The following is a 17,245-nucleotide window of genomic DNA, read 5'->3' as shown; positions in this document are numbered from 1 at the left end:
GGAAAAGCAAAGTATTTTGGGCCCTTAATAAGAAATTTACTCTGCCCGCAAGTATTAGCCCAGCCGATGTCTAATTGAACACTGTCGGCGCAGCCTTCTTCACTGGGTGGCATAAATAATTCAGCTAGGGCCTCTTCATCGGACTCATCGGGAATTAGCTCGGGAGGGTCCTCTTGGTCCAAATCCGACCCAGCCTCTAGGGTAGTGGACTCCTCATCTGACTCTGCTACATATCTCTCTATACTTTCCACAGCATCTGAATGAACTGGAGAAACCGGTATCTCCCTAGGTCCCGGCCTGTTAGAAGGCTCACCGGTCTCAAAAGTAGAAAGATGAACAGGGGCCTTACCGGAAGGAAACAACTCGGGGGAATGTTCCGCAAAGCCTATCATGGTCCCATACTGCCCATAAGCATTCACCCATAAAGCCTCGGCTTGTCTCACTACCATTCCCAGGGGCGAGGCACGGATGGCCGGCTCAGTATCATGCGTACCGGAGGTACTACAGTCCTTTGGGTTACGGATCCTAAGTTCAGGGCCGGCATCTGCCACAGGTGATTCATTAACCTCCACGGATCTAAGGGATGTATTATCAGAATCTACGTCACTTTCCGTCATAACGTAGGGAGTCTTAGATATGTCTTGCGAGTCGGAATTTTCGGAATTGGAAGACATTTAAAATAAAACAGAATGAAAGAGGTGGAAAGATTTCGAGTAAATACCTGGAAGTAGGGATGTGCAGAACAGATGCACCGAAATCAGCGAATAGCGTGAGGCCGGAATGAGAGATCAAACAAATACCGCCAGGAACGCAGAAAGGGATTTTAGAGAGAGAAAGTCCGATATGAGCACAATCGTAAGAGAAAGAAGATGAGAAATGGAGCACGAAGGGTGTTTAGGGGGTATTTATAAGAAGAATCGCGGTCGAGATTGAGCGACTCTTCGTCTTCCCGTCCTGATCACGCCACGTGTTGACAAGTGACTCGCAGCTGTGAAACAGTTGCTCCTAATGGGCTTTAAAGGTGAGTCCACGGATCGAGGCGACGTTTGGGCTTCCCTGGCCAACGTTTCAAATTTCTTCACCCAAATCAAGTCAACTTCACCCATGATAGTATGCTACTTACTACGCATGATATGTCTATACTAGTCATACCGGCTCGGGGGCTAGTTGTATTGGGGCTGACTAAGTTCCATACCGGTTTATATTAACCGGTGTGGTTCAAGCACTTTACAAGGAACCGGTGACATAGTCATACCGGTCTAATAGCTGTTAAACAGTATTTGGGCCTATGGTCCTGGGCTTTGATCCAGTCCATATCTCCAATGCCTACGGGTCTAAAAGATATACTTTCGATAGAAGATAAGAATATATCCTAAGGGAATATTCCTGGGGATATCTCCCGTAAATGCCGGGCCCAACCCAGATATGGGCCTCCTCGGGTCCCTATAAATACTTCCGTTGATCTGAGTCATGAGGTACGTTCACGAATCCCAACACATTCTACTTGAGAGCTACCGGCTTTAACCAAATACTGACTTAGGCATCGGAGGGGCGTTCCTCGGATCAACCCCCGAGGCTAGTTTACTTATTCTCTTTTGCAGGGATCCAAACCGGCTTCAATACAAGGACTTAACGGTTCAAGACCCTGTAATTTGTCCCATACTGGAACACCAAGTTTAATGTTTGCCTTTATAGGCTCTTGGACAAGCAGAATGAGTTACTCGAGGATGCTTACAAGACATAATACTTTTTTCAAAAGAAAAATGAAAATTTTATAAGAAAATAATTTCTTATTTCAAAGTTCAATACCTTGAATGATTTTGGTTACATAAGTTAGATTGAATAGAACTTTTACAATTAGGGTACCTTATTTGCAACTTTAGTGAAAGTTGAGTATCCAACTTTGTACTTAGTCCTTAAACTCATAACCTCAAGTATGGATGAAAGATGTTTATCTATCAATTTACTACGATCTTATGGATTCTCTTTGTACAAGTGTGGGAAATAATTATGTTAACCTGTTGTAGGTTAATCTGGCATTCAATATATATAGTGTTTACAATACAGACCTATGACTATGAAAGTACCATTCTACCCTTTACAATATAATATTATCCCTTTACATATAATATTATCCAATACACCCCCCCTCAATCTTTACGAGGTGAAACAACAGATAGATTGGTATGATGTTTAGTAAATAAGTCAGTAGATAGGCCTTTAGTAAAAATGTCTGCAACCTGAGACTGTGTAGGAACATGTCGAACAATAAGACCTCCCTTGGCAATCATTTCTCGAACAAAGTGATAGTCAACATCGATATGTTTGCTACGATCATGATGAACTGGATTAGCAGTGAGATAAGTAGCAGAGACATTGTCGCAATAGACAATCACAGGATGACGGAGAAAATGGCCAATGTCAGCAAGAAGTTGCTTGAGCCAAATGGTTTCTGCAGCTGTGTAGGCAATGGCCCTGTATTAATCTTCAGTGGAGGACTTGGAAACAGTTGGTTGCTTTTTTGAACGCCAGGAAATAAGAAATGAGAATGAATTTTACACGCTATAACTCTTATGAATAAATGATGTAACTCTAATGAAAAAGTGATGTAACTCCAAAAACAAAATATTTGAAAAAAAAAATTCAAAAAAAATTTCTTTTTTTTTTTTAATTCAAATTTTTTTTTGAGGGATATAACTCTAATGAATAAGTGTTGTAACTCTAAACCAATCGTGTGGTTGAGATTCATTCTCATTTCTCATGTAAGGAGCATTCTCATGTGATATTGACTATATATATTGAATGCCAGGTTAACCTACAACAGGTTATTATAATTATTTCCCTTTACAATATTATATTATCACTTTACATATAATATTATCCAATACTCTTATTAAAATAAAAGTGCTAATATTTTCCTTAGCTTCTTGGTAATGGAGTAAAATGAATTATATTTCACTGCTTACTAGCTATTCCTTCGTTTTACAATAAGTGAAACGTTTTCCTTATTTGGAATAATCACAATAAGTGAAACCAAGCTCCAAATAGTAAAAAAAAAAGTTCATTTTTATTACAAATATACCACTAAATGTAAGAGGGAACCACAACTTCAATACTTCTTCACTCTACTTTATTGTAGTCCCAATTTTCTCTCTCTAAATTACTTGGTAATTCCCCACTTTATCTATGTTTCACTTATTATAAGACGGAGGAAATATATATACTTTCAAAAAATTGTAGAACTCATATAAATTACTCTTTCCCTCCTTTATATCTTACCCCTACTATTTGTCAAAAAAGTTTAGTTAAAGAAAAATATTGAATATGTCAAATAAATGTAAAGAGTCGTTAACTGAGCCTCAAGGTAGGGATAATAATAATAATAATAATAATAATAATAATAATAATAATAATAATAATAATAATAATAATAATAATAATAATAATAATAATAATAATAATAATAATAATAATAATAATAATAATAATAATAAATAAATAAATAAATAAATAAATAAATAAAATAACTAAATAAATAAATAAATAAATAAAATCATTCGAAATAAAGAAAGGAGAAGTGAAAACTTATGAAGAATAACATATAAATTACCTAAAGACAATGAATATCCCAATAATTATTCATCATACACCAAAGTTGTAACATGCAACAACTCAAGACGTTCCCTAATCACTCGCTATTTTATTAGTCATGTCAATCAACAAAATAAAAAATTAGCTTGCAACAAGATTTGAACTCATCACCTTGTGCTATTAGAGATGACACAATTACCATCTCAACCAACTTTTAATCATGCTTTAAGTGTCGACATTATTATATTTGTACTTTTTAAAAGTTGAGTTTTCCTTAATATATTTTGATGGGAATGGAAAAATATGCATATCAAGTTTGGAAATATAATACCAACATGGAGCAACACCCGAGACCAAATCCGAGTTGTTTTATACATAAAGATAACGCTCATGTAAAAATTTCGACTCATCATCACATTTCAGGCTCGTCGAGTCGACTACCCAGACAAGTCAAGATTCAATAAACTCTGAGTATCATAACCTTTTAAGCAACTATCACCGTACATTTCCACAGTTTTTGTTGACTAAGTTTAAGTAAATAATAATTCTCTCACAACTCCGTTAGAAAAATATCTCCCAATATACGTCCAAACTTTGCTTGGCCATGTCTTCACTATAAATTAAGGAAATGCTGCTCATTCCATTCATTGCACCTTACTAATCTCAATAAGCTAAGCTTTTCGAGAATCTAATAGCAAGTTTGCAATAAACAAAAATGAGAGGAGCTTCTTTCCTTTTTCTTGTGCTCATTCTAATAATCCAAGATGTCAATATAATTGTTTCGGAGATCAGCTCACAGTTGGATTTTATAAAGGTAAGTGTGGGGCAAACGACGTCGAAAATGTCATTCATGAAGTAGTTAAGCAAAAGATTTCTTCGGAACCAGATACCGTGTCTGATCTTGTTCGTTTATCATTCCATGATTGCTTTGTTAGGGTAAGTTCTTGAGGATTGTACGTTATTTAATGTTGTATTTAATATGATAAGTGTTAAAAACTAATAATATTGGTTTGATTATATCTAAGGGATGTGATGGATCAATACTACTCGATGGAGCAGATACGGAGCAAAAAGCGCCAGTGAACCAATTACTTGCGGGCTTCGACCTTGTAAATGATATCAAAGAAGCAGTCGAGAAAGCTTGTCCCGGAGTTGTCTCTTGTACTGACGTGATTGTTATAGCTACCAGATCGGCTATCTCTTTGGTAATCAAGTTAATTTTAGTTCATACGACTAGTAACATAACGATAATAAATTTTAGTATTGTTATGTAACTAAAGTAAACAATTAAAAACTTGCACTAAATTTCATTATTATCACTATTTATTATCACCACAAAACGGACTTGTAACCGCCATATATCTCTTATTCTATATGTCAAGAGGGGTAGGACACCAAAAAATAGAAAAAAGAAAAAAAAAAGGAAGTAACTACTTACATTAATTAAAAAATAAAAAAAGTAAAAATAGATAAGGGAACTATCTATTAATTAAAAAAGTAAAAAAAGATAATAAAAAAACATTACAAAAAAAAAACTGTCAACAATTCAAAAATCTCTAATTTATTATATATAATTAATAATTAATTTAATTTTCTACATCCCCTAAAAAAATAACTTTTTACATATTTTCGCACACATCGTGTGCATAAATAAATGTCCTAGTTTCCCCCTTGTGTTTGATTATTGCACTAAGTGTGCAACTAAAAAGTGGTTTTCTTGTTAATTACTATAGTGGCGTGTTATATATGCATGCAGGCTGGAGGAAAACGGTATGAGGTCGAAACAGGAAGGAAAGATGGACTTGTGTCACTAGCAAGTGAAGCACAAGCTATCCTTCCTCCTCCGACAATGCCGGTGCAACAAGCCATTGATTTGTTTGCTCAGAAGGGGCTCACTATTCAGGACTTTGTTGTTCTTCTAGGTATTTATTAATCAATATTATTATATTAAGATAACTTTGTAACATTTTATACAAACTACAGTTTATATTCATACGTTAATTTACATTTTATAGGTGGACATACGGTTGGAACTGCACACTGCCACTCGTTTAAAGAACGTCTATATAATTTCAAAGATACCCAAAAGCCAGATCCAACTATTAGCTCATCGCTACTCCATGTCTTGCAAGATACATGTCCTCTTAACAACCAAACTGACAGTGAAGCATTCCTTGATCAAACATCAGACAGCCATTTTAAGTTCGACAACGCGTATTACAAGCAAATTCTAGACAACAACGGTGTATTAGAAATCGATCAAAACTTGGCGTCGAGCCCGATTACTAGAGGCTTAGTTAAGGGATTATCCTACGGTCCTGATCTATTCCTGAACCGATTTGGTCGAGCCATGGTGAAGATGTCTAGAATTGGAGTCCTCACAGGCAGCCAAGGGGAGATAAGAAAATCTTGTGGTTCTGTCAATTAATGTGTCTTTCAATTTCTTTTGTATGTGTACTTTTATTCATGTTATCTTGTACTAGTTGTTGATGTTATTTTTCACTGCCCTTTATATTGTATCCTGCAAGTTAAGGTGCATATGTATGGAAATACATGTCTTGATCAATTCGTACGCAAGTAAGCGACAGGAATTCATTATTTGTTTATTGTCTTGCTTGGCACTCCGTGAAGAAATATGTCCTTAGACATTCCGACAATTAATAAATATAAATAGGAATAATATTATGAAAATAATAAAGTTAATTATTTTAGTATCATATTTTCTTGCTAGAGAATAAATCAATAAATATAATTAATAGGACAATATTGATTGAGCCTATAACTAAAATAGATTAATCTTATGAGGTCACACATTATAGTACAAGTTGGACAAAGTAATCCAAATCTATTTAGGATTAGGATTGGACTGTTCCAAAGGAAAATATGAAGAAAATTAGTTCTCCTAACTGGCCTATGACTCTTCTATTATATATAGGATATAATATTAGGGTTTAGGTGATCAATTCATTAATCAGTTTTTTTTACTAGAGAGAGGAAGTGAAACCCTAAATCTATTCCTTCTAAACCGGCACATATACCATCAAAAGCAATAGATTTCATACTCTTCCGTTCTAGCAAACGTTGGTGTTCAATTGGTGCTCGTCGACTAATTAGAGGAGCAACACTTGAGGCTCTTTAATCTTCAAAGTTTGCATACAACAGGAAAATCACGCTACAAAGATTTGATATATAATTCCTATTGAATGATTCATCTGTTTGGTTATCTTTGCGTACCTATGATAGATGTTAGGAAAATGTTTCCTGAAATTCCGCTATATGCATCTATATATTCCTACAGTGGTATCAGTTTTGCCTAATTCATAATAATCATATGATCATGTAATTGTATGCAAATGGATTATCTTTTATTCAATTAAGGGAGGATTTATTTATGGCTTGAATTTACATGATTAATATTTGATATTTATTGATTGGAAATTATAAATAATTGATTTATTTTTTATTTATGCTCAACTAATTTTATAAAGGTTCGAAATTTTTATGTTATGGACGAAATGAATCGTTATTCACTCCAAAATTTTTGATTTTTTATAAATATGTTTGTTACATTTAAAATTATTTAATCTTTAATTTGATTAATCATTGAAATAATTTGTTAACAATTAAAGATTTGATTTTTAATTTGTTAAATAAATCTAATTTTCATCACCCACATATATTTAGAATATTATGATAGTTGGAAATAATTTTCGGATCTTTCCACAAACTTTCGAAATTTAATCATATTATTAATGAATTTTGGTTAAATGTTATGTTAAATATGATTATTCATAAAATTTTAGGATAACAATTAAAATATTTGATTTTATTTGTTGTGATGATTCAGGTAGGTCACCATAAAATTATTTTCGAATTTTTCAGATTTTAGATGTTAATTTTCTGAATTTTTGGATATAATTTGATATTTTACCGTAAATCTTGAATTCTTGTTAGATTTAATGTTTGATAGAGATTATTTATTAATATCTAATCTCAATAAACCTAAAAATTTGTTTAATATTTGTTGATTAATTCAAAAATTTTGCCATGATTTTCGGATTGTTTAAACCCTAAGTAAAACTCCTAAATCTTTAATTAATTGTTAGATAAAGATAAGTTTAATTTAAATTGTAAATGTTACAAAAATTAAAGAGGAGTGCAACCATGGCCGCGTGGACCACCTGGGAGTGTGGTGCCACGATGGTTGGCGGGATAGAGAGCCGGAATATGGCGGGGAGGAAGTGGCACTAACGGGGAGGGCTAGGCGGCGCATACGATGAGCGCAACCCCTCCCTCCTCGGATGGTGCTGGCGCGGGCTGGCAGGTAGGGGTGTGCAAAAATATCTGATCCGAATAATCTGATCCGATTATCCGGCGATCCGATCCGAAATTTCGGATATCCGATCCGATTTTTTATTTTCGGATATTTCGGATCGGATATCCGGAAGAAAAATCGGATTTTCGGATCGGATACGGATCAGTTTTTTTTAGTTTCGGATATTTGATAATCCGGTTTTAAAATTTTTCTTTTCATGAATATCCAAAAAAATGCTTTTACTGCTCTAGTTTATCAACCCTAAATCTAATTCTCTCACTTGTCTGCCTCTCACTCAGTTAAACTCCATCACGCCTCTGTCTCTCCTTCACGCTGGAGTTCTCGACTTCCAGCCATCCATGTCTTTTGTCGCTCACGAGTTCCTGCAACAGGAATTTCTGCAATGCTTCTGTCTTCATTTTATTTGTTGACGATTCAATTCTTCAACTAAAGCTCATAATCTTAGGCTACAAAATGCTTGAATAATGATGACCTAGCTATAATACCCAGGTCTTGAAAACTTTAAAATCGAGAAATTCGAAATTGTTGAGTTAACTGCTTGCTTGCTTGAGAATGCTTGGCATAACGAAGCATAGATAATTAAAGGATTATTCTGTCAAAAAAATTAAAAGATTGTTAACAGAAGGCGATTATAAAATCAAGGAATTTAAATCTCCAGTATCACTCACCTAATTTTGATTCTCTTTGTAATCTTTCAGACTCTCTCTTAACGCTGTCAACATTTTTCAATTTTTTTTTAAAAAATTATCTTCAAATTTGGTTGTGAAATTATCAATTTACTTAAGCAATGCACTGTATCCCAGAACCCTCATATGTTATGAGACAATTTCTTGCGACATTAATGAGGATTTCGCTTCTAATTTACTTGACCATATGTGCATTGTTCCACCAATCATATTGGCCACATGGTTGGGTTACATTGCTAAAATGATGATTGTAAATACTGGCAGCTGGAGAGATTTAATTAAAGAAATAAAAAATCCCGGATCGGATATTGGACATTCGGATGGGATAGCGGATCCGATCCGATCCGAAAATGTCGAATATCCGATTATTTCGGATCGGATTCAGATCAATTTTTTGACGATCCAAAATTTCGGATATCCGAGATTTCGGATCGGATCGGATCCGATATCCGATAATGCACACCCCTACTGGCAGGGGTGTTGGTGTGGGCTGACGGTGACTGGAATGCCCAGCGACTTCTGGGGTGTTTGCCGGCGACCCGTCGGCGGGTGGGGTGTGTGCAGTGCGGGCCGTGGCTGGCATTGCGTGAAGGCTGGTGGTTTTCCAGTTTTTTTATTTATTTTATGTGAAGTTCAACTTGAGTTTTGATACTCATGGGTCTTTTATCTGTTTACTGGCAGCCTTAAGCTGTTGGTCAACGGTCAAAAGGTTAACTTTTTTTTTAAAAAAAAAACAAAAAATCTTTTTTTGAAAATACTGTAGTTTTAAATGTTGAGCATAAATTCATAATTTTCTCTTCAATGCAAATTGAGATTAATAAAGATTATTCTAGTCATATTTAAATAAGTAATTGAATAAAAGTAATAAAGTTTCCTAAATAACTTCTACCTTAAATTTGTTAATTTTTATGATTATTATGGAAAGTTTTATTTGCTTATTAAGTGTTAATAAGTAAATAGTTTGTGTTTATTTTATTTTAATATTATAAATGCGTGAATGTTTAATGTAATATGTATGATATTATATTTTGCATAGTATGACCCAAATTAGGATAGTAAATACAATCTGCGAATCGCTTGAATTTTTGTAACTTTAAATTTTCTTTATTTATTTAATTTAATTATGTAATCAAAGCATGAGGATCCAAGGAGTTTCAAGGATGGTGATCCAGGGAGATTCAAGGGAGGATTCATGAAGATTAGTATAGGGGTCATACTAGATCCTTTTAATTATTGCTTTTATAATTTTCTTGCATTTATTTTGTTTAAATGCTTGCTTGTAAGTTTGTTTGTGGTTAATTGTTCATGTGTTCACTATTAATTGACCATATTAGTAAACTTAGGTCCCCAACATAGAGGTGTCAAAAACTGGGCCGACCCACGGGTGAACCCGCATGCGACCCAGACCCAACCTGTTCCGAGCCGAGAGTGGTCGGTTGGAAAGCCGACCCATTCCGACCCGTGTTCACCCGTGCCCAGTTTAACCCGTGGAATTAGTAACCCAACCTGAGTTGGGCCGACCCAGTTGTACCCGTACCCAGTTGCACCCGTGAATAACGACCCAGACCCAACCTGTTTCCGACCCAAAATGACCTGCACCCAACTTCACCCGCCAATGACCCAGTTAAACCACCCAGTTATCACCCAACCCAGTTATCACCCAACCCAGTTACCACCCAACCCAGTTGTGACCCAACCCAGCTATCACCGACCCAGTTGTGACCCAACCCAGCTATCACCGACCCAGTTGTGACCCAACCCAGCTATCACCGACCCAGTTGTGACCCAACCCAGCTATCACCGACCCAGTTGTGACCCAACCCAGCTATCACCGACCCAGTTGTGACCCAACCCAGCTATCACCGACCCAGTTTCGACCCAACCCTGTTAGCACCGACCCAACTAAACCCGACTCAATGCCATTCCGACCCAACACCATTTATTTGTTTTTGGGGTGCAAGACGAAGACGTATAAGATTAACATTTATTTCAAGTTTTATCTTTCTTTTATTTTTTCAAAAATCGATGGAACACATTTTTTGATTTTTTCTGACAAGTACATTAATATTTGGAGTAGTTCTCGATTAGGCGGAGATGAAACACATAGTTTCTGTTGTTAGTCATGCATTTAAGCCATGACTTCCGTACACCATAGGGCATAATCCATAAGGTATCTTAATTCTTAACCTCCAACTTTTTTTTTAATTTATGTAAATAGTTGAATTGAATTAATCATTATGTACATTTTCAGCCCATTTATATTTGGAACGTGTTTGAACGTGTTTGAACAAGTGTGTTTGAACGTGTTCATTATGTACATTTTCAGCCCATTTTCAGCCCATTTATATTATCCATAAGACTTACTTAATGTTTGAACGTGTTCGGTCCTTGTTACTTAATGTTTTAATGTCTAATAAAGAAATAGTGAAGACGTCTCTCTCTAACGATCAAACATTTGTTTTACTTAGTATTTAATAAATATTAGAAATAAAATAAATAAAATCAGACTTAAAGTATTAAATAAAAAAATAAAAATTAAAATTGAACAAAAACTGCCATTAATCATTCCAAGCTTCCAACATCATTACAAAATCAGCAACCCTAATATAAAAGGGGCAACATCCATTACATCCATTAATCATTACAAACATTAGACCTTTACAACATTCCCTAATACCCAACAAGTTAGATTATCATTACTAATAAGAAAAAAAATTACATAATGATCATCATTTACATGGCCCAACAAAGCAGCAAAAAGTTAGTACAAAAAATTCCAATATCCTACCAAGGCAGCCACTAATACGCCCCTTCAATTCCAAAAAATTTCAAAAAGTTAGTACAAAAAGTTGGTATCTCATGACCTTCGTCAATGAGAGTGTGTTCCCATGTTTCAAAAACTTGGTATCGGGGAATTCTCCATCTTCACCCTCTACATAAATCTCCAAGTCATCCTTGCTAACACCACCACCAGCCTCCAAGACACCACCACCAGCATGTACCCACCACCAACAGCATGTACCCACCACCACCAGCCTCCAAACCACCACCACCAGCCTGCACCCCAACACCACCAGCATGTACCCCACCACCGACAGCCTCTAAACCACATACTATCACTTTTGTAAACACATTTTCTTTAGGGTCTTTTTTTCCTTCCTCACTAAGTCGTCTACATTTCTGTCTTAGACATCTCCTACAACCCCCCCTCTCATAAATCACCTTACCCTTACCTTTGTCCAATTTTGCACTTGATGTACCTGAAATTATAAACTCAAAAATTTCTAAATAAAAGAAAATATTAAAAATAAATACCAAAGACAGATTTTTGAGAGAAATAAGGCAGCAAAAAAGAATAATATATCTAAAACATTTGGTATAAAAAAATAGCTCTCAGGTACAAATTTCACCTCATCATCGAGCACTCGACTCTAATTGACAACACAACTTAACACGACAAGAAAGCCAGCAAAGAGACACAAGCATCATCAATACCAACCAAGTATGTATCATGTTCAATTAAGCAGCAACAGAAATGAGAGATGCATTCTGACACTAAGGGCAAAACAAGTGTGTAAAGTTAAATGTTGGCAAAAAAAGTCGCTAACAACCATAGGGCAAAGGTGGAAGACAAGAGAAAGAACAACTACAGCTCTCAGGTACAAATTTCACCTCATCATCGAGCACTCGACTCTAATTGACAACACAACTTAACACAACAAGAAAGTCAGCAAAGTGACACAAGCATCAACAATACCAACCAAGTATGTATCATGTTCAATGAAGGCAGCAACAAAAATTTAGAGATGCATTGTGACACTAAGGGCAAAACAAGTGTGTAAAGTTAAATGTAGGCAAAAAAAGTCGCTAACCATAGGACTCCAATTATCTTTGCGCAAGGGACATTAATTTATTAAGCAAAAGGATATTGAACAACTAAACCAAACCCAAAATACAGCCATCAACAATGGGCCAAAACAAAAACCCTAAACAAAAATCCTAAACAATCAAACCCTAAACAGTCAAGCCCTAAATAGTCAATCCCTAAATAGTCAAGCCCTAAACCCTAGTCAAGCCCTAAATAGTCAAGCCCTAAACCCAAATACAAAGCTCAAAAGACAGTCCAAACTCCATATGTCCAATATAAACAAGCACCCAGAAAAAAGCCCAAAACACAATGCCCAAAACTTGCACCCAGAAAACAGGAACATACATGAACTGATGAACAGAACTTATGAACCCAGAACACAAACCCTAGATCATTTTATTATTTAACATAAATAAATTTTATTAATTTTATTATTCAATTTAAGTAAAAGTGTAAAATCCGAGGCTAGATTCTAGAACACAAACCCTAGATGATTTTATTATTCAGATCTCACATAAAAAAAACTAATTATGATTGTTATATATAATTATAATTATTATAATTAAATGAAGAACTAATACAAAGGCAAAATAAAAGGCAAACCGCAAACATGGCTTTGTAACATACAATGGCAAATTCAGATCTCACATTTTCGTACTATAATAAAAGGCAAAATAATACAAAAAAAGATAGAAAAAAAATCACTATGAAGAACTGAACTTGAAAAACAGTAGCAAACATGGCAAAAGATCCCAAAATAATCTAGATCTGGACACAAAAAAAAAAACAAGTAAAGTTCAAAAAAAAAGTACAGATATCAGATCTCACATAGTAACATACTCACATTCACAATTTCACATTAAATTATAATTATGATTTATGAAGTTCCAGGTCTGATTTTAAGGCAAAATAAAAGGCAAACATGGCTTTCTAACATACAAAGGCAAATTCAGATCTCACATTTTCCGTATATAAATAAAAGGCAAAATAATACAAAAAAAGATACAAAAAAATCACTATGAACAACTGAACTTGAAAAACAGTAGCAAACATGGCAAAAGATCACAAAATAATCTAGATCTGGACACAAAAAAAACTTAAAAACATACAAAAAGTAAAATAGTAAAAAACTGAACTTTACTGAAATAGCAAACATGGAAAAAAAATCTCACAATCTAGATCTCACATATTCCGTAAAAAACTGAAATAGCAAACATGGAAAAAAAATCCAAAATAATCTAGATCTGGACAAAAAAAACAAGTAAAGGTAAAAAAAAATATAGATCTCAAACAAATGTCACATGATATTCAAAAAATAGTATAGATATCAGATCCACATAAAAAAACTTTAAACATAGTCACATACTCACAATCTCACATATTCCATATAAAAATAAAAAGTAAAATAATACAAAAAAAAGATACAAAAATAAATCACTACGAAGAACTGAAGTTGAAAAAAAGTAAGAAACATGGAAAAAAGATCCCAAAATAATCTAGATCTGGACAAAAACAACAAGTAAAGTTAAAAAAAAGTATAGATCTCAAACACATGTCACATGATATTCCGAAAATAGTATAGATATCAGATCTGTAACATACTCACATTCACAATTTCAAGTAAAATAATAAAAAAATCAAGATCTTCAAAAAAAACAAGTAAAATTAAAAACAAACATCATATTCCAGTAAATCTGCAAACTGGACCAGCATATATTCCCACAATCACATGCAAGTGCAGATCTTCCTAAATCTAAAAAAAAAAACGAAAACGAGAACTCTAGGAAAAAGAAAACTTACCTGGTGGTTGCGACATAATTTTTTGAAGAATAAATTTTCGTTTTTTTTTTTTTTTGCTTTATTTTGCTTCTTCTTGGACGAAAGCTTTGTTTTTTATGATCTTCACTTCTTAACAGCTTCAGCAATCAGCCCTTAAGTCTTCAACCCTTCTGAGCCGTGTGAAACCCGAATAAGAGAGACTATTACCCCAATCTACAATTTGCAAATAAAGAGTGAAACCGTAATAAGAGATAGGAGAGACTGAGAAAAAGAAAAGAAAATGAAGAAAATGAGAGATTAGATCTGAGGAAGTGAGGAAGTGAGGAAGTGAGAGGATGAGAGAAAAACCTAATTCAGAGAGAAAAGCCGGAATGAGAGAGAAATGAAGTGAGGAAATGAGCGTGTGACTTAGAAAATTAGGTTTATATACCAAGGGGCGTTAGGGGGAGGTTTAGGGTTAGATCAAGGGTTGAGATTTATTCATTTATGGTTAGATCAACGGTTGAGGTTTAGGGTTAGATCAAAGGTTGAGATTTAACCATTGTTTGAATGAGTGGGTAAGATTAATTTTTGTAAGTTCATTTAGGGTTTTTAGTTAAGATTTCTGATTTTAGATTTCATTTAAGTTCATTTAAATTTCATTTATAGTTCTTTTAGACATTTAGTATTAATTTGTAAATTTGTTTAGTAATACTAATTACTAATTATTAATATTATAAATTAATAAAATTACAAACTTTAGAAATTTAATTACTATTTTTAATTATGAACAAGATCATTAATGTAAAAATAATTATGAATGATGTTTACTAACTGTTTTAATAATTCCTACTTACTTTAAAAGTTCAATGAATAATGATGTAATTGTATTGATGTGAAAAGTTTGTGAAACAATGAAAGTTTAAATTATTAATTGTTAAGTATGAAATGCATTAATGTGTGATTATTTAAGTAATGAAATAGACGGATTTATAGTATGCTTTGATTATTGTTAAAACTGTGTAATAACATCGATGATCAATCGTATGATCATTTGATGGTTTTGACTTTTGATTAATGTCGAAGACAATCAATCTTAATATCTTATGATCAATTTGATTTATGTCGCTAAGCTAACTAACAAACTGTTTAAGTTTAATAGTCTATTGACTCTAATATTATAAGTTTATAATCAATAATCCTTATGGTTGTTACTTGTTACATGTTAGTTGTTACTTGTTACTTGAATACTTATGCAATCATCAATAAGAATAACTAAATAAGTGAATAACTAATAGAGTAATAGGCGATACTTAGGCAATAGGCCAACTTTATGATCATTTGATTTATGTCAACCTTAACAGCTTAACTGAACGAAATTCGATCAATGTTTCATCCTCTACTGATACAATGACATGATTATTATTTCATACTGATTATAGACCATGATCTACTTTCATAGCTTCAATATTTCATCTTCATCCTTTAGTGATATAGTGTATGATTATGTATAATCTTCTGAACTTCATATGACATATTCGATTAAGTGATTAACATTGATGATTGTTACTGTTGAGTTTTCCATGATCGATGAAAAGTCGAACAATTTATAATTACAAATTAATTAAGATGCTTTCATTAATGTTTTAACGTCAACCTAATTCTTTAATTCTAACTCTTTTTGTTGCTATATAGTAACTGATTCAGATTTCAGACAAAAGAGTAAGTAAGTCACTAACTAACAAAATGTTTAAGTTTAATAGTTTATTAACCCTAACACTCTAAGTCTATAACTCTATAATCAATAATCCTTATGGCTGTTTGTTGTTAGCTGTTACTTGTTACTTGTTATATGTTAGTTGTTACTTGTTACTTGAATACATATGCAATCATGAATAAGAATAACTAAATAACTGAATAACTAATGAGCGATACTTACTAGTTACTACTTAGTAACTTAGTCAATAGGCCAATTGCCAATAGCCAATAATGGTGAATGACCCAATAATATAAGTATAATTTATAAGTCTTATTGTAGTAACATTTCAAATTAATAATAATAATATAAGTATCAAACTATTAATGATTCAATGTATTATTAAAAAATTAACAATTACCCAACCACAATTCACAATATCAGTATAATTACAGATTACTATAATATACCACTATAAGTATAAAGTATAATGACTATAAAACTATAATAGTATAATCTATACCACAATATCATAATACGCCACGGAGCCGCCGGTTCGATATTTAGGCGTTCCAAGAACCAAGTCGGCAAGTCCCACCGAGATCCGATTTTTGTCGACCCAACTCGAAATCCGATTTATTCTGACCCAAGTCCCAAGTCATTCCGATAGTCGATTTGTTGAACACTCAATTAATTCTGAAGGTCGATTTATTCTGACGCAATTCATTCCCATATCGATTTCTTCCGATCCAAGTTATTTCGATATCGATTTCTTTCGACCCAAGTAACCCGAAAGCCAATTTCTTCCAACCCAAGTAATTCCGAAAGCCGCATTATTCCTACCCAACTTATTCCGATATCGATTTCTTCCGACCCAAGTAACCCGAAAGCCGATTTCTTCCAACCTTAGTAATTCCGGAAGTCGAATTATTCCGACCAAAGTTATTCCGATATCGATTCCGACCCAAGTAACCCGAAAACCAATTTCTTCCGACCCAAAACATTCCGAAACCCGATTTCTTCCGACCAAAGTTATTCCGATATCGATTTCTTCCGACCCAAGTAACCCGAAAGCCGATTTCTTCCGACCCAAGTCATTCCGAAACCCGATTTCTTCCGACCAAGTTATTCCGATATCGATTTCTTCCGACCCAAGTAACCCGAAAGCCGTTTTCTTCCGACCCAAGTCATTCCGAAACCCGATTTCTTCCGACCCAAGTTATTCCGATATCGATTTCTTCCGACCCAAGTAACCCGAAAGCCGATTTCTTCCGACCCAAGTCATTCCGAAACCCGATTTCTTCCGACCC

General features: G+C 34.1%; 1 protein-coding gene across 1 annotated transcript; it reads left to right on the top strand.

Moving 5' to 3' along the window:
• The first annotated feature begins 1,008 nt into the window (after positions 1-1,008).
• On the top strand, positions 1,009-6,189 carry LOC104899473 (peroxidase 57). The gene is made up of 5 exons (XM_010686671.3): positions 1,009-1,021; positions 4,268-4,527; positions 4,617-4,796; positions 5,348-5,513; positions 5,607-6,189. The coding sequence occupies exons 1-5, from the start codon at positions 1,009-1,011 to the stop codon at positions 6,017-6,019; spliced, it is 1,032 nt and encodes a 343-aa protein (XP_010684973.3). The 3' UTR covers positions 6,020-6,189.
• Positions 6,190-17,245: the final 11,056 nt, after the last annotated feature.

Source organism: Beta vulgaris, chromosome 7 (assembly GCF_026745355.1).
Source record: "Beta vulgaris subsp. vulgaris cultivar EL10 chromosome 7, EL10.2, whole genome shotgun sequence".
NCBI classification, from domain to species: Eukaryota; Viridiplantae; Streptophyta; class Magnoliopsida; order Caryophyllales; family Amaranthaceae; genus Beta; species Beta vulgaris.
This window is presented reverse-complemented; position numbering and strand designations above follow the sequence as displayed.